The following is a 25,642-nucleotide window of genomic DNA, read 5'->3' as shown; positions in this document are numbered from 1 at the left end:
TTTAGTTATATAGGCACTAAGAACTGCATTTTTTTTTTACTACAAGATATTAATTGTTGCCTCTCACAATTGAAAAGTTGTGGAAGTGGGGCGCCTGGGTGGCTCAGTTGGTGAAGCATCTGCCTTTGGCTCAGGTCATGATCCCAGGGTCCTGGGATCAAGCCCCGCATCGGGCTCCCTGCTCAGTGGCGAGCCTGCTTCTCCCTCTGCCTCTGCTGCTTCCCCTGCTTGTGCTCTCTCTCTCTGTCAAATAAATAAATAAATCTTTTTAAAAAAAAAGAAAAGTTGTGGAAGTAATTGAAGATCCTAAAGACATAATGACAGTTTATAAATATTAACTATTTTGGGGGCACCTGGGTGGCTCAGTTCGTTAAGCATCTGCCTTCGGCTCAGGTCATAATCTCAGGGTCCTGGGATTGAGCCCCAGGTAAGGTTCTCTGTTCAGCAGGGAGTCTGTTTCTCTCTCTCCCTCAATAATCTCTCCCTCTCTCACTCTCTCTCAAATAAATAAATAAAATCTTAAAAAAATTTTAACCATTTTATTATTAAACAATATATTCTAAATTTTATTATTTGTAAAATTATCTCTAGAATTATAAAATTATAATTATTTAAAAGTCATTTATATTTTTTCATTTTAGAAAAACAAATATAGCAAGAAAAGTAAAATAATAATCACATGAACTCCCAGAAATTTCTATGAAATTTGGACTACAAATTTTTATACATTTGATCTTTACCAGCTAGTAATGTTAAACTGAAAAGGATAAAAACGAAGTTTAAAATCACATTATCAAATAGTATATTAATCTACTCAGGCTGCTATAACAAAATACCCTAGACTGGGTGGCTTAAAGAAGACATTTCTCCAAGTTCTGGAGGCTGGAAAGTCCAAGATCAGGGTACAGGGAGTGTTGGAAGGAGAGCTGTGCTCTGGTCTCTTCCTCTTCTTAGGACACTAATCTCATCATGGGGCCCCACCCTCATGGCCTCATCTAAATCTAATTACCTCCCAAAAGTCCTACTTCCAAATACCATTACATGGGGATTAAGGGCTTCATCATATGAATTTTGAGAGACACAAACTTTCAGTCCATAACAAATAGTATTTCCATCTTATGGTAGAAACTGAGAAATCTCAAAGTAGTTGTTAATAAAAATAAGACTTTTGTGTCCTTCATTAGATTTCGTTCCCTTATTTCAGTGGTTACACAAACAAGCAGAGGCACGAAGAGCACTGAATACTGATATTCCTGAACTTTCTGATTTAAAAGAGGAAGAAAAGAATCCAGAATGGCTGAAGGACAAAGGAAAGTAAGTTGTTTGAACTCTGGCTATGAGATTTATAATACATTAGGTATACATTAGTACTTACTACATCTTCAAGATATCTTGACATATGTGCTTGTGTGTATGTTGTTGGGGAAAGATAATGCAAATAAGCAAATTAGGTAGGCAAGGCTTCCTTATTTAAAAAGTCAGATCATGTAAGAAGGCTCTTATTTTTATTTGTTTTTATATTTAAATGTCACAGAAATGAAATATATGACATCTTTTGGGTTACTTATTAAAATCCCTTACATTTAGCATAAGTTCTTCCTAATATCTCCCTTAGAAATGTGTTTTTTAGGGGCGACTGGGTGGCTCAGTCAGTTGAGCATCCGACTCTTGATTTTGGCTCAGCTCATGATCTCAGGACTTTGAGATCAAGCCCTGTGTCAGGCTCCTCACCGTGAAGTATGCTTAAGATTCTCTTTCTCCCTCTCCCTCTGCCCCCCCTTAAAAAAAATTCCCTCTCTTAAAAAAAAAAAATGTGTTTTTTAGGAACTAGAGTTTCTTTGATTATTCATCTCCATCTTTAAAAGGTTACCAAATTATCTTATAAATTATCATTTTATATCCAGGAAATCCTTTCTTTTATTTACATGTTGCTCTGTGTGTGAATATTTTTATAAAATTATCAAAAACTGAATTTTGATACATTATGAATGGCAATTTGAATTCATATTTTGAGGCAGTTGTAGATGTTACTTATTATATTTCATTATATAGCCTTTTTTTGTTGTTGTTTTGTTTTGTTTTTTTTTAAGATTTTATTTATTTATTTGACCGAGAGAGGGAACACAAGCAGGGGGCGTGGGAGAGGGAGAAGCAGGCTTCCTGCCGAGCAGGAGCCCGATGCGGGGCTCGATCCCAGGACCCTGGGATCATGACCTGAGCTGAAGGCAGACGCTTAACGACTGAGCCACCCAGGCGCCTCCTCATTATATAGCCTTTTATATTATTTTTCTATTGTTGCCATAACAATCTACCATAAACTCAGTGGCTTAAAATATCACAAATTTGGGGGGTGGAGCAAGATGGCGGAGGAGTAGGAGACCTGGATTTTGTCTGGTCTCAGGAATTCAGCTGAATAGGGATCAAACCATTTCAAACACCTACGAACTCAACAGGAGATCGAAGAGAAGAATAGCAACAACTCTCTGAACAGAAAAGCGACCACTTACTGGAAGGTAGGACGTGCGGAGAAGTGAATCCGAGGCGATATTCGGAGGATACACAGCGGGGGAGGGGGCCTCCGTCGGCCACTTCTGGCAAGTGATAGAGCTGCGGAGCACAAAATCGGAACTTTTAGAAGTTGGTTCTGCTGAGGGACGTCGCTCCAGTGGCTAAGCTGAGGGTGGAACCCTTGCAGGACAGTGTGGTCTCAGGACCCTCGGGGTCACAGAAAGACCGGGGGTGCCTGAGTGCAGCGGAGCTCCCAGGTATCAGAGCAGGGAAGCCGGCTGCGGAGACGGAGCCGAGGCGCGGGCTCTCAGCTCGGGGTTGCCATAAACTGTGATCCGCGGCCCAGTCGGGCCACTGCTCCTCCAGCAGGGACCCAACAAGTGGCAGATCCAGGGAGACTCCCCTTCCTCCCCCCGGGAGGAGGGGCGCGGGAGTGCACCGCAGGGATCTGCTGGGTTTGGAGACTCCACATGGGGTCGGGTGCCAGAGATAGAAACACTCGGTCACAGGCCGGGTGAGCGCGGAGTGCGGCTGGAGACGGGGGACACGGGAGTGACTGCTTTTCTCTGGGGGTGCACTGAGGAGTGGGCCCCGAGTTCTCAGCTCCTCCGGGCGGAGATTGGGAGGCCACCATTTTCACTCTCCTCCTCCAAAGCTGTACCAAGAGCTTGCAGGGAACAAAAGCTCCTGAGAGCAAGCCCGAGCAGCTTGCTTAGCCCGGACAAAAAGGGCGGGACAATTCCACCTCCGGCAAAGACATTTGGGAACCATGGCAACAGGCCCCTCACCCAGAAGATCAGCATGAACAGCCAGCAAGTCAAGACCAAGTTTACCGATCAAGGAAAATGGGAGAACTCCAGCGCTAGGGGAATACTGCACATAGAATTCATGGCTTTTTTACCATGACTCATTAGTTTTTCAAAGTTAATATTTTTTTAGCTGTTTTTTTTTTGAATTTTTCTTTTTCCCTTTTTCAACCATCTTATCAATCCCTTTTTTAAAAAAATATTTTTTATTTTTCATTTTTAGAGTCATACTTTATCCCTTCATAGTAGTTACCCTTATTTTTGGCATATATATATATAAGTTGTTCTCTCTTTAAAAATTTTGAGATACAGTTTTTTCTAACAGATCAAAATATACCCTAAATCACTAGTGTACGGCTTTGTTCTAGTGTCCTGCCTGATCACATTCTCTCCCTTTTTTTTCCTATTCTTTTTTTTAAATCTTCTTTTTTCAAACTTCTTATCAATTCCTTTTATAAAATCTTTTATACTTTTCATCTTTACACTCATCTTCCATCCCTTCATTGTATCAACCCTTATTTTGTACATATATGTCTTTCTTCCTTTAAAATTTTAGGAGGCACTTTCTTCTAACAGACCAAAATACGCCCAAAATCTAGTGTGTGGCACTGATCTATGCACTAGCCTGATTACATTTGATCATATTCTGTTTTTTTGTTTTGTTCTGTTTTTGTTTGTTTTTATCTTTTTCTTTTTCTTTTTTTTTTCCTCTTTCTTTTTTCTTTCTCTTTCTTTTCCCCTGGTTTCAGGTCTTTTCTGATTTGTATAGAGTATATTTGCTAGAGACGTTGTTAACCTGTTAGCATTTTGTTCTGCCATTCATCTGTTCTCCTCTGGACAAAATGACAAGATGAAAAAAATCACCTCAGGAAAAAGAACAAGAGGTAGTACCGTTTGCCAGGAACCTACTCAATATGGACATTAGTACAATGTTGAACCTAGAGTTCAGAATCACGACTTTAAAGATACTAGCTGGGCTTGAAAAAAGTGTGGGAGTTATTAGAGAAACCCTTTCTGGAGAAATAAAAGAACTAAAATCTAAACAAGTCGAAATCAAAAAGGCTATTAATGAGGTACAATCAAAAATGGGGGCACTAACTGCTAGGATACATGAGGCAGAAGAGAGAATCAGCGATATAGAAGACCAAATGATGGAAAATAAAGAGGCTGAGAAAAAGAGAGAGAAACAACTACTGGATCACGAGGGCAGAATTCGAGACAGAAGCGATACCATAAGACGAAACAATATTAGAATAATTGGGATCCCAGAAGAAGAAGAAAGAGAGAGAGGGGCAGAAGGTATATTGGAGCAAATTATAGCAGAGAACTTCCCTAATGTGGGGAAGGAAACAGGCATCAAAATCCAGGGGTCACAGAGAACCCCTCTCAAAATCAATAAAAATAGGTCAATACCCCGACATCTAATAGTAAAACTTACGAGTCTCAGAGACAAAGAGAAAATCCTGAAAGCAGCTCGGGAGAAGAGATATGTAACCTACAATGGTAGAAACATTAGATTGGCAACAGACCTATCCACAGAGACCTGGCAGGCCAGAAAGGACTGGTATGATACCTTCAGAGCACTAAACAAGAAAAATATGCAGCCAAGACTACTACATCCAGCTAGGCTGTCATTGAAAATTGAAGGAGAGAGAAAAAGCTTCCAGGACAAACAATAACTAAAGGAATTTGCAAACACAAAACCAGCCCTCCAAGAAATATTGAAAGGGGTCCTGTAAGCAAAGGGAGAGCCTAAAAGCAGCATAGATCAGAAAGGAACACAGACAATATACAGTAACAGTCACCTTACAGGCAATACAATGACACTAAATTCATACCTTTCAATAGTTCCCCTGAGTGTAAATGGGCTAAATGCCCCAATCAAAAGACACAGGCTATCAGATTGGATTAAAAAACAAGACCCATCGATATGCTGTCTGCAAGAGACTCATTTTAGACCCAAAGACACCCCCAGATTGAAAGTGAAGGGGTGGAAAACCATTTACCATGCTAATGGACACCAAAAGAAAGCTGGGCTGGCAATCCTTATATCAGACAAATTAGATTTTAAAACAAAGACTGTAATAAGAGATGAAGAAGGACACTATATCCTACTTAAAGGGTCTATCCAACAAGAAGATCTAACAATTGTAAATATCTATGCCCCGAACATGGGAGCAGCCAATTATATAAGGCAATTAATAACAAAAGCAAAGAAACACGTTGACAACAATATAATAGTGGGGGACTTTAACACCCCCCTGACTGAAATGGACAGATCATCTAAGCAAAAGATCAACAAGGAAATAAAGACTTTAAATGAAACACTGGACCAAATGGACTTCACAGACTTACTCAAAACATTCCATTCCAAAGCAACGGAATACACATTCTTCTCTAGTGCCCATGGAACATTCTCCAGAATCGATCACATCCTAGGTCACAAATCAGGTCTCAACCGGTACCAAAAGATTGGGATTATTCCCTGCATATTTTCAGACCACAGTGCTTTGAAACTAGAACTCAATCACAAGAGGAAAGTCAGAGGGAACTCAAATACATGGAGGCTAAAGAGCATCCTACTAAAGAATGAATGGGTCAACCAGGAAATTAAAGAAGAATTTAAAAAATTCATGGAAACCAATGAAAATGAAAACACAACTGTTCAAAATCTTTGGGATACAGCAAAGGCAGTCCTGAGAGGAAAGTATATAGCAATACAAGTCTTTCTCAAGAAACAAGAAAGGTCTCAAATACACAACCTTACCTTACACCTAAAGGAGCTGGAGAAAGAACAGCAAATAAAGCCTAAACCCAGCAGAAGAGAAATAATAAAGATCAGAGCAGAAATCAATGAACTAGAAACCAAAAGAACAGTAGAACAGATCAACGAAACTAGGAGCTGATTCTTTGAAAGAATTAACAAGATTGATAAACCCCTGGCCAGACTTATCAAGAAGAAAATAGAAATGACCCAAATCAACAAAATTATGAATGAAATAGGAGAGATCACAACCAACACCGAAGAAATACAAACAACTATAAGAACATATTATGAGCAACTATATGCCAGCAAATTAGATAACCTGGAAGAAATGGGTGCATTCCTAGAGATGTATCAACTACCAAAATTGAACCAGGAAGAAATAGAAAACCTGAACAGACCTATAACCACTAAGGAAATTGAAGCAGTCATCAAAAATCTCCCAAGAAACAAAAGCCCAGGGCCAGATGGCTTCCCAGGGGAATTCTACCAAACATTTCAAGAAGAATTAATACCTGTTCTCCTGAAACTGTTCCAAAAAACAGAAATGGAAGGATAACTTCCAAACTCGTTTTATGAGGCCACCATTACCTTGGTCCCAAACCAGACAAAGACCCTGTCAAAAAGGAGAATTACAGACCAATATCCTTGATGAACATGGATGCAAAAATTCTCACCAAAATACTAGCCAATAGGATCCAACAGTACTTTAAAAGGATTCTTCACCACGACCAAGTGGGATTTATCCCTGGGCTGCAAGGTTGGTTCAACATCCGCAAATCAATCAACGTGATACAATACATTAACAAAAGAAAGAACAAGAACCATATGATCCTCTCAATAGATGCAGAAAAAGCATTTGACCAAGTACAGCATCCTTTCTTGATCAAAACTCTTTAGAGTATAGGGATAGAGGGTACATACCTCAATATCATAAAAGCCATCTATGAAAAACCTACAGCGAATATCATTCTCAATGGGGAAAAGCTGAGAGCTTTCCCCGTAAGGTCAGGAACGCGGCAGGGATGTCCACTCTCACCACTGCTATTCAACATAGTATTAGAAGTCCTAGCCACAGCAATCAGACAACAAAAAGAAATCAAAGGCATCCAAATCGGCAAGGAGGAAGTCAAACTCTTACTTTTTGCAGATGATATGATACTGAATGTGGATAACCCAAAAGACTCCACCTCAAAACTGCTAGAACTCATACAGGAATTCAGTAAAGTGGCAGGATATAAAATCAATGCACAGAGATCAGTGGCATTCCTATACACCAACAACAAGACAGAAGAGAGAAATATCAAGGAGTCGATCCCATTTACCTTTGCACCCAAAACCATAAGATACCTAGGAATAAACATAACCGAAGAGCCAAAGGATCTGTACTCAGAAAACTATAAAATACTCATGAAAGAATTTGAAGACGACCCAAAGAAATGGAAAAACGTTCCATGCTCATGGATTGGAAGAACAAACATTGTGAAGATGTCAATGCTACCTAGAGCAATCTACACATTCAAGGCAATCCCCATCAAAATACCATCCACTTTTTTCAAAGAAATGGAATAAATAATCCTAAAGTTTGTATGGAACCAGAAGAGACCCCGAATAGCCAGAGTCATGTTGAAAAAGAAAAGCAAAGCTGGCGGCACCATAATTCCGGACTTCCAGCTCTATTACAAAGCTGTCATCATCAAGACAGTATGGTACTGGCACAAAAACAGACACATAGATCAATGGAACGGAATAGAGAGCCCAGAAATGGACCCTCAACTCTATGGTCAACTCATCTTTGACAAAGCAGGAAAGAATGTCCAATGGAAAAAAGACAGTCTCTTCAAGAAATGGTGTTGTGAATATTGGATAGCCACATGCAGAAGAATGAAACTGGACCATTTCCTTACACCACACACAAAAATAGACTCCAAATGGTTGAAAGACCTAAACGTGAGACAGGAGTCCATCAAAATCCTAAAGGAGAACATAGGCAGCAACCTCTTCAACCTCAGTCGCAGGAACTTCTTCCTAGAAACATCACCAAAGGCAAGGGAAGCCAGGGCAAAAATGAAGTATTGGGATTTCATCAAGATAAAAAGCTTTTGCACAGCAAAAGAAACAGTCCACAAAATCAAAAGACAACCGACAGAATGGGAGAAAAGATTTGCAAATGACATATCAGATAAAGGGCTAATATCCAAAATCTATAAAGAACTTATCAAACTCAACACCCAAAGAACAAATAATCCAATCAAGAAATGGGCAGAAGACATGAACAGACATTTTTCCAAAGAAGACATCCGAATGGCCAAGAGACACATGAAAAAGTGCTCAACATCGCTCGGCATCAGGGAAATCCAAATCAAAACCTCAATGAGATACCACCTCACACCAGTCAGAATGGCGAAAATTAACAAGTCAGGAAACGACAGATGTTGGCGGGGATGTGGAGAAAGGGGAACCCTCCTACACTTTTGGTGGGAATGCAAGCTGATGCAACCACTCTGGAAAACAGTATGGAGGTTCCTCAAACAGTTGAAAATAGAGCTACCAGACGATCCAGCAATTGCACTACTGGGTATTTACCACAAAGATACAATGTGGGGATCCGAAGGGGTACGTGCACCCCAATGTTTATAGCAGCAATGTCCACAATAGCCAAACTGTGGAAAGAGCCAAGATGTCCATCGACAGATGAATGGATAAAGCAGAAGTGGTATATATACACAATGGAATATTATGCAGCCATCAAAAGGAATGAGATCTTACCATTTGCAACAACGTGGATGGAACTGGAGGGTGTTATGCTGAGTGAAATAAGTCAATCAGAGAAAGACATGTATCATATGACCTCACTGATATGAGGAATTCTTAATCTCAGGAAACAAACTGTGAGGGTTGCTGGAGTGGTGGGGGGTGGGAGGGATGGGGTGGCTGGGTCATAGACATTGGGGCGGGTATGTGCTATGGTGAGCGCTGCGAATTGTGCAAGACTGTTGAATCACAGATATGTACTTCTGAAACAAATAATGCAACGTATGTTAAGAAAAAAGAAAAAGAAGAAGATAGCAGGAGGGGAATAATGAAGGGGAGTAAGTCGGAGTGGGAGACGAACCATGAGAGACGATGGACTCTGAAAAACAAACTGAGGGTTCTAGAGGGGAGGGGGGGTGGGGGGATAGGTTAGCCTGGTGATGGGTATTAAAGAGGGCACATTCTGCGTAGAGTACTGGGTGTTATGCACAAACAATGAATCATGGAACACTACATCAAAAACTAATGATGTAATGTATGGTGATTAACATAACAATAAAAAAATTAAAAAAAAATCACAGATTTACTCTCTGACAGTTTAAAAGTCAGAAGTTCAAAATGGTTTTCACTGGGCTAAAATCAAGGTATCAGTTGTGTTCCTTCTAGAGCCTGTAGGAAAGAATCTATTTTCTTTCATTTTCTAGTTTTTCGGCTGCCTATATTCCTTGGCTTGTGGCCTCCAGCCAGCAATTGCATCACTCTAACCTCTGCTTCCATAATCCCATCTCCTTCTCTGACTCTGACTCTTCTGCTTCCCTCTTTCTTTTAGAAGGATCCTTGTGATTACGTTAGTCTCATTTGTATAATCTCTTACCTCAAGACCTTAATTTAAGCACATCTGTGGAATCTTCCTGCCACGTCATAGGTTGTGAGGATTAGGATATGGACATCTTTTGGGGGGTGGAAGGTTTCCATTACCTGTCTACCACATGTCTACATTTTTCTTTTCTTATGTTTCCTGTGTTCTTTCTTGGTCTTTTCTCCTGTCTCTTACACCAGGGATTGATATGTGGGGTTGAGCTAAAGTGACAGTTTTTCTGAAGGTCAGCTGCTTGGGCCTGACAGGTTGGTTTCTCTTACTTCCAACATTAAAGCCCTACATGATCCTTCCTCCTCTTTCTTCCCTTCCCTCTCTCCCTTGCTCCTTCCCTCCCTTCCTCTCCATTTATTCAACCATTAAATAAACATCTATTGATTGCTTGCTATTTACCAGACTATAGGCTAGGCTCTGAGCTACAAAGATCAGTGGAGGAGACAGACATATACAAATAGTTATAATACTGTTTGGGAAGTACAATACATAGAAAAGAACAAGGTAAAATGAGAATACAGAAGAGGGGCACCTACCTTTAAAGGGAGGAAGGTAGGTTCAGAAAAAGCTTCATAGAGAATGTAGCCCCTGAGCTCCTCTTAATGATAAGTAGGAGTTTCAAGAGAAAGGGAAAGAAAGGCATTCATTTCAAGTAGTGGAGACAATATGAACAAAAGCTCAAGAGACAAGAAATAGTGTGATATATAGGTCAGGAATTACGTGTGGTTTATTTTTTGGTAAAACATAAAATTTGAGGTTACAAGTAAAAACAAATGAACTTAGAAAAATCATCAGGGGCCGTGTGTGCTTGGTTTAGATTTTTTTTTTAACTTATTTTTTAATTCGAGTATAATTAACATACAGTGTTATATTAGTTTCGGGTGTACAATATAACTATTCAACATTTCTATATTACTCAGTGCTCATCATGATAAGTTTATTTTTAATCACCTTCACCTATTTCACCCCCCCCCACCTTCCCTCTGGCAGCTACCAGTTTGCTCATTCTATTTAAGAATCTGCATTTTTGGGGGGCACCTGCATTTTTTTAGATTTTATTCTATAAGGTGAGGGGGAAGAATGTGTTGCAGAAAACATGGCAAAGGCCTTGAACTGACCTTTTTGTAGGTGCTGTTGTAGGGGTGGAGGGGAGGGAAATTTGAGAAATATTTAAGAGGTAAAATAGGCAGAACTTCTTGATTGATTTTTGGGGAGTAAGAGGAAGGAGTTCCCAGTTTCTAGTTTGAATGATTGATTGTGTGATGCCACCAGCCAAATTAGAGAATACAAAATGAGGGGCCAGTCAGGAGAGAATGGAGGTTAAGTTCAGTTTTTAATATGTTGAGTTGAATATGTCTCTGGGCCAGTCTGGGTGACACTGTCCAGCAAGTTTGAACCCAGAGGAGAAGTCAGCACTGTAGAAATAGATTTGGAGGTTATCAGCATTTATATTGCAGTTAAATTTATAAAAGTAAAAAAGTAACTGAGATATCCACAGAGCATGTAGACCAGGAGAGTAGTGGCCTGAGGATAACGCTCCGTGACCTATCGACACTTAAAGGTCTTGCAAAAGAAAGGAGTACACAAAAATACTCCTAGAAGCCAATGGGGTAGAAAATTTAAAGAGTTTTTGTTTTGTGTTGTTTCCTTAAGAATATAAAAGATTTGAATAGGTTTGGAGACAAGAGAAAGAAGAGGTGATTGAAATCTCTCTGAGCAGAGTGGAGAAAATTGGGTGAAAGCCAAAAATGGATGGATTGTCTTGATTTTGTTTCACTCTTCCTCTTTTTAAAAGTTGCATTCATTTTAAAATTTTATAATAACAAATATTTTGGGGGGGGAAGAAATTTTCACAGCACATATTAAATGAAAGTCCCTCTTTTTTTCCACCCATTCTACTTGGCCAACTGCTTGCAGTGCCCCCCGGCTCTAACATTCTGTCATTTCTTTAATTGCATTTGCTTATCTCTAAACTGCCCCATTGTCAGGATCACAGTTCATATGTTCATAGCTTGTGATGGTTTACAAGAGCTTTTGTGTTTTATTCTATCTCATTAAGTCCTCACAACTGTAGCTGGGCAGGACCTACTACTTTTGCACTATTTAGCAAATGTTTATTGAGAAATTAGCAGCTGTACACAAAATACCTCGCTTAATTCCTATAACAATGTGACTATTGGATATTATTATTTTTATCCCCTTCTTACAAACATGGAAAACGGCTAGAAGTTAAGAAAACATGGCTAAGGTGATGGTTAATGAGTAAAATCAGGATTCAATTCCAGGTCAGTATGATTAAAAGCTTGTATTCTAACTACTGCTGTATATTTCTCACAGAAGAATAAAACCCACTTTCTGTCCTTGTATTCCACTTGTGAAAGCAGGCTAAGTGGTTTGGTTATGAATTGCTCCTCCCTACAATCTGAGAATGCTGAAGCGAGCAAAGCTGAGTGGGCTGTCCTGCTGGATTCATTACTTTGCTCTAGAAAATGTTGATAGATTGACTTGGAATAGACAGAGATACTTCATTTTCTAAGACTGGAGGAAAGAAAGTGAAGACAAGTATGGACCTAGATAAGGGAAATTGACTAGTGAATACTGTTGGCCTTGCCAGGTTGAAGAACATGAATTTATAGAGATGTCAGTACAGCTGTGTGATTTATCTCCTCTAGTGTTTAGTCTTTTGGATTTAAGAATAGATCTTTGGGCCAGAGTGGGATTTTTAACTGACAAGTACAGTAAAAGACCAGTAGTGCAAGAGACCAGATTGCTCATTGAAAAATAGCTCAGATATTTAGCCGTGAAGTCCAGGCTGAGTTAGAAAGGAAGAAATGCCATGAGGGGCCCAGTGGAATAAGAGAAATTGGAGCAATTAAGAAATTAGATAGAGGCCAGTGTGTGACCCTGGGAGTGGGTAGCAAAAGTACAGTTGAAGATATGCTGAGTTAGGGAGTTCCAGGTATTTCAAGAATAAATTGATAAATTGGTCACATACATAAACCTTAGAATCCTCTGGAATCATGGCAGAAGTTGGGATAGAGACAGATGCTGGGAACCAGGTTTCTCAAAGTCCTTAATGAATATGAGAAGAGTGATTTTAAAAAGCCAGTAGACGACAGTGACTAGATGGCTGTAGGGCAAAGATGTCAGGAGTCCCAAAGGACAAGGCCTTCTATCTAAAGAGTTACAGCTTGGATCTAGCAGAAGCAAGCCCAGACAATGCCAGTTCCTGCAGTTCCACCCCCTGAAATCCCTGATGTGGGGAGTTGGGTGGAGGGGTATTTAGTGGGGAGGGTGGCAGAGATTAGCACTGCCCCCAGGGCAGAGCCAGGTTTGTTTTAGAAAGGTTTTGTGGAAAAGTTAAGGGTATAGAGAAGGACTGGGAGGTGGAGTCTATTATGGAAGAACTAGGAATAAGAAAGTACGAAGGAGGAGCACCTGGCTGGCACAGTCGGTAGAGCATGGGACTCTTGATCTCAGTGTCATGAGTTCAAGCCCCACAGTGGGCATGGAGATTACTTAAAAAAAAAAAAAATGCAAAGGAGTAGAGGGGCATGGGAGTAGGAAAGACCAGAAACATGAAGACAAGGGAGAAGTGTGCTTTTAGATCAGTGCTCAAAGGTAACGCGGTTTACTGAAATGGTGAGACAGTCCTTTGGTACAGGTGTTGTGATGCTGGGACTAAAGGTCCTAGGTAGTGTTGGTCTGGTCTTATTTCTGATACACTAAAGATGTGATTTGGATTTAAGCATAGAAAGGGCTGGGGCGCCTGGGTGGCTCAGTCGGTTAAGCGTCTGCCTTTGGCTCAGGTCATGACCCAGGGGCCTGGGATCGAGCCCCACATCCGGCTCCCTGCCCAGCGGAGAGTCTGCTTCTCCCTCTGCCCCTCCCCCTTCTTGTGCTCATGCTCTCTCTCTCAAATAAATAAATAAAATCTTAAAAAAAAAAAAAAAAGAGTAGAAAGGGAAGATAAGATTTTTGAGCCAGGGTTGGAATTTTGACTAAGAGCAGCAAAAGTGTGTGTGTGTGTGTGTGTGTGTGTGTGTGTGTGTGTGTGTGTGTGAAAATTAAAAATTAAAAAAATTAAAACATAGAAATAAAATTGACTGCTGGCAAAAACAACAAATTGGCAGCAACCCTAGTGTAAAAGTATATTTTGCAGCAGTCAGACATGGTAGATTGTCATTACTTTCAGCCTCTTTTGTTTATATACCATTTTGCCTCACTACCTCCAATTAGATAGAAAAAGAAAGAAACGTAAAATAAGAGGACCAGAGAAAGAATGTTGAATATGAGGAGAGATGGAAGAAAACTTGGTAACTGATAACACCCAGAGAAATAGAGCAAAGTACGGTTAATCATACTGTAAAGTACAAATAGATAAAAGGAAAGATAAGACTTGTTAGAATTGTATCCTCGCTAGCAATGTAATACAGGACAAAAGATAGAAATAGACATAATAGAACTGATTCAGAAGTGGAGTGTTGAACTTAAGCCAAAGGATGAAATACTTTCATCTCTGGAGGCTTTGTTTCATGATAGCCTTCTATATTTACACAGGTGAAAACAGTCCAACTGTTTTTACTATGCTAAAACCCATGGGACACTTGTTTCACAAAAGGGTAGAGGTGTGCAAACCTTTCAAAAGAGCAATAGCTTTTTCATTTTTCTCTGCCTACCCTTCCACTGCTGTGTCTTAGTTTAAATGCCAAATCTCTACCTTTTGGGAGAATAAGTAAGCTTAGGTAATTTTATTTGCTCATGAAAGCATTTTACCTTTTCCAATTAACCTTACGTACCAGACAGCTTTTTACTGAGAAGATCTCACATAAAACAGAGTCTAGATGCTCTAATTTAGATATGTGCTTGGTATGATGTTATTTAACAGGCTTATATGACTCAGAATCTGTAAATAACTTTAATAGCTACTCTTCTAGACACCTGTAATCATATAAAGTAAATGGACCATTGTTCTGTGTCACTGACATTGCTCTGTGCTTGATTTTTAGCATAAGTTTTTTTGGACTCTGTCTTAACTTCAGACTTAAATCCCTTCTTTTCCTACCCTAAGGCCACTTGAATCCCTTCTGCATACCTCACTCTCTACAGCAGTATTACGTTACATAGGAGGGAATTAAGGATATATTATTCTACAATCTAGTTCCCAGCATCATATTGCTATTATTACATAAAATCATTGTCTACCCTAGTTCTTATATCTAAATTTTCTTTTCTTTCCTTTTCTCTTCTTTTCTTTGTATGTGGGGCTGGAACTCATGATGCTGAGTTCAAGGCCTGAGCTGCAATCAAGAGTCAGATGCCTAACCCATTGAGTCACCTAGGTGCCCCCTGAATTTTCTTTTTATTCTTTTGGCCTAAGTGCCAGATTTTGTAGCTGCCTAGTACCCCAGTCCTTTTAAGATTGGGGAATCTGTTTTGCTTTTGTTTTTCCTTTTGCTACCAGGCTAATTCTACTTCTGAATCCCAGCTTTGTTTATAAGACCCTGCTGACAGACTAACCTAGTCTGCCCGTCTATATTTATGCTTGTTGTTCTGTGGTTGGATTCTATCTGCCTGTCTGGATGTCCTTTTACTTCATGTTGGACTTTTTGATGCTGATTATTGATCATCTCCTCCCAACACAGTATACAGTTCTACTTGCCAAATTGAATTTCTTTCTAATTCTTAGGTTTGGGTCCATGCCCTGGCAAGAACTGTGAAGGGTTAGCCTACCACAGTTTCATGGATACAGGGGAGAATACAGGAGACTCATGGGTCAGAGATAAAGGACTATTATTCAAGGCACAGCAAGCAGTGTGAGCTTCATGTTGTTTCCCTTCGCTCCTCAAGTCCCACAAGGCCAATGCAAAGGCAGGCCCAGGTTTGAACCACAGCTCAGAACACCATATTTAAGGAACACAATTTTTTAATTTACTTTTACTTATTTTAGAGTGTGTGTGTGGGGGGAGAGCGGGGGTGGGGGAGGGTGGGAAGAGCAGAGCAGGAGGGAGAGGGACAAGGAGACTCTGCGCTGAGCAGGAGCCTGACATGGGGCTCAATTCCAGGACCCCAAGATCATGACCTGAGCCGAAATCAAGAGTTGGATGCTTATCTGACTGAGCCACCCAGGTGCCCCCAAGGAACACACTTTTTTATAAGAGGATTGTAAGCAAACATGTCGAACTTTTGCCGCACGAGTAGATACTATATTTTTTTCATACTGAACAGTAAATAAATCTGTTCTTCACCCCAGAGGAAGACACTATCTCTATTTTCCAAGGCTGTGTGCTATACAAACATCTTTGAAAAGATTGTCCAGTTAAAAGCTGACCGTGCATCTGACATAAGACATGCATGAACATAAGATTCCCATAGAGAATTATCTCCCAACAGCCCTTTGCACCTGCCTACTTTCGGGACAGATTTGCCAAATCTGCCTTGCTCTGCTGCATTTTAAAAACTCTGTTTCTGGAGATAAGACACTTTTCTTATACTGCTACCTTTTGCCTGACTTAAAGAAGTTTAGAATCCATAGTCCAAGATGACTTCTTTGAGGTAATTATCATTTTGTTCAGTTGCTTGTTTGTATGCATTTTATAGCCCATACTATTCTGTTGCAGGACGGTACCTGTTATGGCCGACCTTGTCATTTTGTTTGGTATGTAGTTTCCTCTTCCTGTTTCCATCGTGAGTGCTAAATTGTACTGCTTGATGTGCCCTCACTAAGGCATGCTGATACTCAGCGTTAGAAGCTCTCAAGATACCCAAGAATGTTTTCTATGAGATGCTGAAAGAGACAAGGACTTTTAAAGTCCTTTCAGGGGTAGGTGACTCTTACAGTTCTTACTGCCCGCACAACAGAGCTATTCTGTCTTCTGTTGGAATCGTGTGTTGCTCCCGCCCCTATTGCTGTGGCTAAGCCCTACTACTTCTGATTTCTCCTAGCTTTCTCCTGCCCTTTTCTTGACTTCTCTCTACAGTGCTTCTTTCCTATCAGTCCTGCCTCTGGTTGCTTCTCCCACACTCAACTCTTGTACAAAATCTTTGGCCCTTTTGGCCATTGCAAATCAGAATGTTTCTTTCTTTATAAAGGCAGACCAGTCAGTCATAAAAATGACAGGAATGTTTGCAATTGTCCATGACTCTTTTGTTCTCGCTGTACATACAGTATAATAAGCACTCAGTATGTGTTGAATTAATGAGTACTTTTGCATAATTCTTTTCATTGACATTGCCTTATTTGGAACATTAGGGGAGACCTCATGGTTATTAACTTCTCTATTTAAATTTGGTGTGCAAAGGTTACTGCCCTCTAGATATTTTTTTTCCCCTTTCCTTTTGAAATTTGGCTATTTCCTAGTTCAAAATCACTCTGAAAGTCATCACGCAAATTTTTGGATGTTTGTAGTGACATTGAACTTAAAAGAATTTGGATTTATATTTAATATGTGCATGTAAACATTAAAAATATTTTAATACTTCATATTTCTTGCTATTATGCCTTCTACAGAGGTTCTTTAGTAATTCTCATTGTAAACTCTTTTTCCCTTAGGACCTGGGAGAATTTTTCTGACAAAATTGTTATATTGTAAAACTAATGTTAAAGATGAAAAATGGAACTATTCTTCATTTATTTTTAAATTTTTAAAATTTTTTATTTTTTATTTTTTTAGAGGGAGGAGGAGCTGAGGGAGAGGAAAGAGAATCTGAAGCAGGCTCCATGCCCAGTGTGGAGCCTGATGTGGGCTCAATCCCACAACCCTGAGATCCTGACCTGCAGTGTGAGCTTCATGTTGTTTCCCTTCGCTCCTCAAGTCCCACAAGGCCAATGCAAAGGCAGGCCCAGGTTTGAAACAAGTGACAGACACTTAACCAACTGAGCCACCCAGGTGCCCCCAAAATGGAACTGTTCTTCAAATGTGTATGTTAATATAAGATTTGTACAGACATATAGACCAGTGGAATAGGTAGTCCAGAAATAGCCCTCCCTTCTATGACCAAATGATTTTCAACAATTATTCAGTGTAGAAAGGATAGTCTTTTTTAATACATGGTGGTGGGAAAACTGGAAATTCATATAAAAAAGAATGAAGTTGGACCCTTAACACCTTATATAAAAATTGACTCAAAATATATCAAAGACCTAAACATAAGAGCTAAAACTATAAAATTCTTAGAATAAAACACAGAGTACATCATGACATTGGATTTGGCAATATTTCTTAGATGTGATATCAAAAGCATCGGGGTGCCTGGTGGCTCAGTCGGTTAAGTGTCTGACTTGATTTTGGGTCAGGTAGTGATCTCAGGGTCATGAGATCGAGCCTTGAGTGGGGCTCTGTGCTCGGCAGGGAGTATGCTTGAGATTTTTTTCTCTCCCTCTCCCTCTGCCCTTCCCCTGTCCCTGCTCACATGCATTCTCTCTCTTTCTCTCTCTAAAAATAATTAAAAAAAAAATTAAAAAGCACAGGCAACAAAAGAAAAATAGGTTAATCGAAATGCATCAAAATTAAAAACTTTTGTGCATGAAAGACATTATTAACAGAATGAAAAGATAACCTATGGAATGGAGAAAATATTTGCAAATCATATATCTGATAAAGGCTTAATATCCAGACTATATATAAAGAACTTCTGTGGGGCCCCTGGGTGGTGTAGTCCATTAAGCATCCCACTCTTAGTTTCAGCTCAGGTCTCATCTCTGTCGTGAGATTGATCCCCCTGTTGGCTCCGTGCTCAGTGGAGTCTGCGTAGGTTACTCTCTCTGTCTCCCTCTGTCCCCTCCCTCAAATAAATAAATAAATAAATCTTAAAGAAAAACCCAAAAACTTCTGCAACTCAACAGCTAAAAAACAAACAACCTTTTTAAAAAGTAGGCAAAGAAAATAAATAAATAAATAAAAATAGAAAGTAGGCAAAGGACTTAGACATTTCTCCAAAGAAGATATACAAATGGCAAAAGCACATGAAAAGATGTTGAATATCACTATTTAGAAAATGCAAATAGAAATCACAGTGGGATACTACTTTATACACATTACAATGGCTGTTATAAAAAAAACCCCAGAAATAACAAGTGTTGGTGAGCATGTGGAACAATTAGAACCCTTGAACATTGTTGGTGGGAATGTAAGATGGTACACAGTATGGAGGCTCCTCAAAAAATTAAAAATAGAATTACCATATGATTCAGCAATCCCATTTCAGGGTATATACACAAAAGAATTGAAAGCAGGGACACAAACAGGTGTTTGTACACCCATGTTCATGGTAGCATTATTCACAATAGCCAGGAGGTGGAAGCAACCCAGGTGCCCATTGATGGATATTTAGGTAAACAAAAAGTGGTATATCCATACAATAGAATATTACTCAGCCTTTAAAAGGAAGAAACCCTTGTTACATGCTACAACATGGATGTGCCTTGAGGACATTATGCTAAGTGAAATAAGCCAGTTACAAAAGGAAAAACACTGTATGATTCCACTTATATGAGGTACCTAGAGCAGTCAAATTCATAGAACAGAAAATAGAATGGTGGTTGTCAAAGATAGGAGGGAATGGGAAGTTAATGTTTAATGGGTACAGAGTTTCAGTTTCAGAAGATGAAAAAGTTCTGGAGATGGATATTGGTGATGGTTGCACAACAATGTAAATGTACTTAATGCCACTAAACTATACATTTTAAAATGGTTAAAAATGGTAAGTTTTGTTATATATGTTTTATCACAATTAAAAAAAAAAGGCTTGTGGTAGACATTATCGGTTATCTAGCCAAAATGTATGGTCTCCCTTTATCCTTACTGGCTGAAACCCTATTTTGTTTAGGTGTGTAGAACTTACCCTTGTGACTTAGATGGGGACCCTATCCCAAGTCCCAGGATAAATTCTGATTGACTTCAACAAATCAGGGTTGTTTTGATTATACTGCTGGTGGGGTTTTTGTTTGTGGTGGTGCTTTGTTTTTAGCTACATGTACAAAAATATTTATTGTAATGTTGTTTATAAAAGCAGAGTAGTGGCAAACAAAACCTCTAAATGTCCATCAGTAGGAGGAGACTGGTTTCAGAAATCCTGGCACAAATTAGAGACTTCTTTGTAAAAGTAACAACAACAACGACAAAAACTTTGTAAAAATAGTATATCTCCATATTTCTTAATACGAAAAGATGATCATATTGTTGAATTTTTTTTAAATGCTCCAAAACAATATGTAGTACTAAGGAGTAAAAGTGGGGAGAGAGAGATAGAGCTGGTGAGAGAGACTGGTGATTTTATTTAAGACAAAATATTTTTTTAAGGGTAGGTACTTTTGGTCAGTGAGATGGGAAAGGAGGTGAACCGGGAGGTTTTTGGGGAAAGTTTTCTTGCCCTTAAGGAGCATATGCCAGAAGATACTGTCCCATTTTCTTCTAATGAATATTGTGCTTGAAGGTGGCACCTGAAATTATGCAGCCACCTTACACCCATGAGGAAAACCAGCCCTAGAATGAAGTAGCTGCTGAGTGCAGTAGAATGGAGAAATGAAAGGAACCTTGGGCCTTAGGATAACATCCTCAAGCTGCTGATTTCATTGGGCATGGAGCCTTTCCATTGTCTGGATTTTTTAAATGTGGACTTTTAAAATGTGAGATAATTTATTTCCTTACTTGTTTAAACCAGTTTGAATTGGGCTTCTGTCTGTTACTTGCATTCAGAAATGTCCTAACTGATATGAGGCACTTCAGAAGCATAAACTGTTACCAGAGAATTAGCTTTCCAGTTTGTGCGGGTTATTTTATACTTGAGTCAGGCTTAGGTTAGATGTCACAGTGGTGTCATCTTCCCTTTTCCTAATGATTTACTGGGTGCTTTTACTTCTGATGTCATCATGTTCTAGAACTATACAGTATGCGGTACAATCAACTGGAAGTGAATACAAAGTGTTTTATGATACTTATATTTGGTATTTTCTATTTTCCTTATGTTTATGCATTTTTCAAAATTCTGAGAATTGTACATAAATATAAAGAAACACTTCACATTTTAACTAAATCTTTTAACTATGTACATCTATTTGAAGAGAATTTTGGAAGATTTGATCTATTAGATGCTTTTGTTTGCCAAGTAACCAAAAAAACCCAATTTAAACTGGCTGTATGTTAAAAAGAATTTATTGGCTTATATAAGTAAAAAGCTAAAGATATATTGCATTTCAGGTAAGCTTGATCTAGCAGCTTAACTGTATCACTAAGGACTCAGTTTCTGTCTGCCTTTTTATTCTTTTCATAATTCCACAGTATCAGCTTTATTCTAGTGCTGGCTGTTCTCGTGGTGTTATTAAACATGGTCACTAATAGTTTGGGCTGTGTGCTTTCTTCATTTGTATCCAGCAAGAGGAGTTTTCCCAATTTTTCATTCTCTAACTTTGGAAACAAAGTCATAGGCCACATTCTGAATAGACCAGTTTAGGTCATAAGCCTCTCCCAAGTCAGTCATTGTAGTCAAGAGGGTGGAAATATGCTTACTGGTTTAAACTACAGATGAATACCCTCGGAGGTGGGGTTGAAGTCAGTTGCATTCAGATTACACGCTGATGTATGTGGAGGAAAGGTGAAGCTGATGTAGCCTTGGAATGAAGTCCATTGTACAGGGAATAGAAAAGGAGGTAAGCCATCTCCTCTGCCAAATATCATTAGATATTATTTCTGTGTTTCTCTTTCAATATTACATTGTTTTCCTTTTCTCTTTTTGTCTTATTAGCAAATTGTTTGCAAAAGAAAACTACTTGGCAGCTATTAATGCATACAATTTAGCCATAAGACTAAATAACAAGATTCCACTATTGTATTTGAATCGGGCTGCTTGCCACCTAAAACTAAAAAACTTACACAAGGCCATTGAAGATTCTTCTAAGGTATATATTTCTATTTATTTATATATGGTGCTTTAAAATTGTTACCCTCTTATTTATTGGTTTAAATGTTGCCCTTAATCTTTTTTCTTTTAAGTTTATGTAATTGAGATGCAAGGATTTTAAGAGTCATCTTGTTAGTTATGTTTTTTTACTGAAAAAAAATTTTTGAATTGACAAGAAACTGGTGTTTTTTTTGAGACTTCAAGGCACTATATTGCCTTGGTGTATCAGTTGAAATTCACAAGGAAATTAATAAATGCTTGTCAGTTTGTTCTTACCCTTTATCTTATTAAAGTTTCGCAGACTTAATGAAAGGTTGAAGGAAGAAAACTTGTTTTTTTCTTATTATCACTACCACTTGCCTAGTAGAAGGATAGCTCTATAATTTCCCAATTTTCAGAGTAACCTAGTATATCCTAATTTTATTATTAATATCATGTCATTATCTTAAACTTCTAGTTTTTTCTCTTTTTTCCATGTCAGAATAATCTGTTTTAGGGGAAAATCATATGCAAATCTCTTATGTGGCTCCTTGAGATTGAAAATATGAAGGAAATAACCAGATCCTCATGCTTTGATCTTATTAAGCTATTAAAAGATCTGACAATATTTTTATGATCCAGTTTTCCTTTTACTAGCACAATTCTGTGCACAAATATTTATTGAATGAATGAATGGGATAACCCAATTTGAATATAAAGACCTCCAGTGTTTTTAATCATTCCTGCTAATAAAGATAAAGCTGTAGAGGTTTCAAATGATAAACCAAATCATCATTTTGGGAGAGAGGGTATGAATCTTGTATAGGAAAAATTGAACAAATCCTTAAATTGTTCAACACAAATATATTTGATAAATTTCTGTGCCAGTGAAGTAAAAAATTTTGGTGAGTGAGGCTTGAGGCTTGTTTTAAAGTTAAGATTTTTATCATGTTTTTGCTCGTTTAAATTGGAAATTGTCTTTACCTTATTTTATTTTGTAAGGCACTAGAGTTATTGACACCACCTGTTGCAGATAATGCTAATGGAAGAATGAAGGCATATATACGACGTGGGACAGCATTCTGTCAACTAGAATTGTACATAGAAGGTAAGAAATTAATAGAGATGTTTTAAGTTCCAAGTTATGCTCTGAAAAAAGTGTCATTGGGATTATTTAAGATCATAACTTTTTAGGACTCCACTGTTTTATATTTTTAGCATTTAATATATTCTTTGCAATTTATCTGACAAAAAATGATTTTGAAGTATTTAAAAAATTTATTCTTATGGAAGGCAGTTAAGACAAGATGTGAACAACACATTTAGGTGTAGGAAAATGCTGTAGTATCCAGACAACTTTTCTATGAAAAGATGTGTGATAAAGGATATAAATGATGGAAATTTAAAATGAACTGCTTTGGTCATACAGACAGATACACACACAAGCTCGGAAACAAGTGATCTACCACAGTGTATGATCATTGCTTATGTTTGAGAGACTGTACTAAGTTTTGTTTCAGCCTCATGTGTATAGAAGCCACACACTTATTTTTTATTGTTTTTCATTTTTAACGTATTTAGGGACTTTTTGCAGTTACTCATGTTGCTCCAAAAGGCAAAATTTTGTAGTAGTATTTTATCTTTAATGCTCTTCTTCCCACACCTCCTTACCCAGAGGACCAGTCAACTTTCCTTTATTCAAGGCCTAGAGGCATACTCCTTGATGATCACTTACCAGGGAATGGGCTTGTCTATAAGGTTTTATTATTTCTGACTTCGTTTTTAAACTTGTTTCTGACATTTTGTAGTTTTTTCTAACCAAAGCATCCAAATTAGATTTATGGCCCCACCCTTTATTTTTAGTCTCTTATCCAGCTTCATGATGATAAAAATGATCAAGACAGGAATGAAACATTTTAAAGCATTCTTTAGAAATTGTAGCATCATAGACTTTTTGAGCTAAAAGTACTCTTCATTTTAAAGATGAGAAAATGGAGGTTTGGAGAAGTTAAGTGATTTACCTCAAGTGGCATGGCAAATCAGTAGCACTTAGAACTCAAGTTTCCTTACTCTCAAATTTTCCCACTACTTATTTTGGTAAAGACTTAGACTCATTTATATGTATTTAACAAACAGTCCACAATGCTTTCCTTTTAAACCAATTTTCCTCAAAGGAATTCTGTAGATATGACAACTATAGAAAAAACCACTAATGGATTTAATCTACCAAAATTATTTTTTTAAATCTAGAATTTCTAAATAAGATTCCATTTATTACTTTCTCATTGAGGTAATAAAAATGTCCTTTTTATATGTGAGTTTTATTGAGTCTGTTCATGCTTTAATGAGTTTAAGCTGTATATTGAATTTAAAATAACTGCTTCTGGAGTGCTTGGAAGGCTCAACCTGAAAAGTGTGCAACTCTTGATCTTGGGATCATGAGTTGGAGCCCCACATTGGATGTAGAGATTAAATACATTTAAAAATCTTTTTTTTTTTAAAAAAAACCCAAAACTGCTTCTTACCGAATCCTGAATGTAATGAGTATAATTATTCCTGAAATCAGTGAAAATTTTCTGCAGTCTTTTAGAAATACTACATAGATATACGTGTGTGAAAATGAGAATCTGATTTTAAAACCTGATGCTTGTCCTGAACCACGTTCTTAGTGGTTATTTTTATTTAAAAAAATCATCTAGATACCACAAGTATTTATAAAATACTAATTTTATCAACCATCATTGCTATATAAATATAGGTCTACAGGATTATGAAGCTGCACTTAAGATTGATCCATCCAATAAAATTGTACAAAATGATGCTGAGAAGATTCGGAAGATAATTCAAGGAACAGAACTAAAATCTTAATGACTGCTGAAGAAACTAGGTATTGTACTAGGTATTGTTTTAAGTTTTTCAAAAAATAACTGGAGGCATTAGGAATCTTTGTAAATATTATGGCTGATTGTACAGAATCACTTTCTTTTTCATTCTGTAGAGGGCAAAACATTATAAATCTATAGAAAATGAAATGTTTGATTTGAATGGTTTCTGAATAAGTAAATCAAATTAAGAATTATTTAATTCTTTGCTTCTTTGATACATGGATTAATTACATATATATTTTGTTGTTGTTATTGCTGTTACTGAATTCAGCTTGCCCTTATAACCAACAAAATATTTCTTGGTGTGATGAGTACTAGGACATTACTAATTTATACCTGACAAGGTAAAATTTGAAAATAAAAGACCATGTTTATAATTTTTTAAATTAAATGTACTGCTTAATTGAATGGTTGACCTTAGTATAATCAGTACTGATGTTCACTTAGTATTCAATGCACAAAACCTTTACTTCTCCATCCTGTTGTGGGAGGGTAGACCAGTTCAATCTAGCAAAACAACTGTTTGGAAAACCCCTTTAAAAAAAAAAAAGATCTGGGCGCCTGGGTGGCTCAGATGATTAAGCATCTGCCTTCGGCTCAGGTCATGGTCCCGGGGTGCTGGGATCGAGTCCCGCGTCGGGCTCCCTGCTCCTTGGGAGCCTGCTTCTCCCTCTGCTTCTCTCTCTCTCTCCCTCTCTCTCTTCCTCTGTCTCTCATGAATAAATGAATAAAATCTTTAAAAAAAAAAAAAGATCTTATTCATTTACTTGAGAGAGTGAGGGAGAGAGCACAAGCAGCAGGGAGGAAGGGCAAAGGGAGTGGGAGAAGCAGACTCCTTCCTGAGCAGGGAGCCCAACTCGGGACTTGGTCTCAGAACCCTAGAATCATGACCTGAACTGAAGGCAGACACTCAACCAACTGAGCCACCCAGGCACCCTGTTTAGGAAACCTTATTTTCGACTTTAACTATATGTAGTGTTCCCCAAAGCATTGATCATATTTCATACTATCGGGTGAAGGTAAGTTTTCTAGTGAGATGTTTTCTAGTACCTTCAAGTATAACAGGAAAAAGACAGCAAAGGGTGAAATGTTAACACAGAATATTATGATACTGGCATTGGATTGTACCACCGTTTGTGTTGTACCACAGTGATGATGCAAACATTAAACAAAAACA

At 38.2% G+C, this 25,642-nt stretch overlaps 1 protein-coding gene across 4 annotated transcripts in view; it reads left to right on the top strand.

Moving 5' to 3' along the window:
- The window catches only part of DNAAF4 (dynein axonemal assembly factor 4), a 68,734-nt gene extending 43,626 nt beyond the window's left edge, over positions 1-25,108 (top strand). For all 4 annotated transcript variants that reach the window (XM_027571292.2, XM_027571291.2, XM_027571294.2 and 1 more), the window contains exons 6-9: positions 1,205-1,314; positions 21,446-21,599; positions 22,583-22,688; positions 24,339-25,108. In XM_027571292.2, the coding sequence (XP_027427093.2) occupies positions 1,205-1,314; positions 21,446-21,599; positions 22,583-22,688; positions 24,339-24,448 (480 nt within the window). In that variant the 3' untranslated portion in view covers positions 24,449-25,108. The remainder of the gene's footprint in view (positions 1-1,204; positions 1,315-21,445; positions 21,600-22,582; positions 22,689-24,338) is intronic.
- Positions 25,109-25,642: the final 534 nt, after the last annotated feature.

This window comes from Zalophus californianus, chromosome 6 (assembly GCF_009762305.2).
Source record: "Zalophus californianus isolate mZalCal1 chromosome 6, mZalCal1.pri.v2, whole genome shotgun sequence".
In the NCBI taxonomy this organism is placed as follows: Eukaryota; Metazoa; Chordata; class Mammalia; order Carnivora; family Otariidae; genus Zalophus; species Zalophus californianus.
The sequence above is the reverse complement of the archived record's forward strand: the minus strand, read 5'-3'. Positions and strand labels throughout refer to the sequence as shown.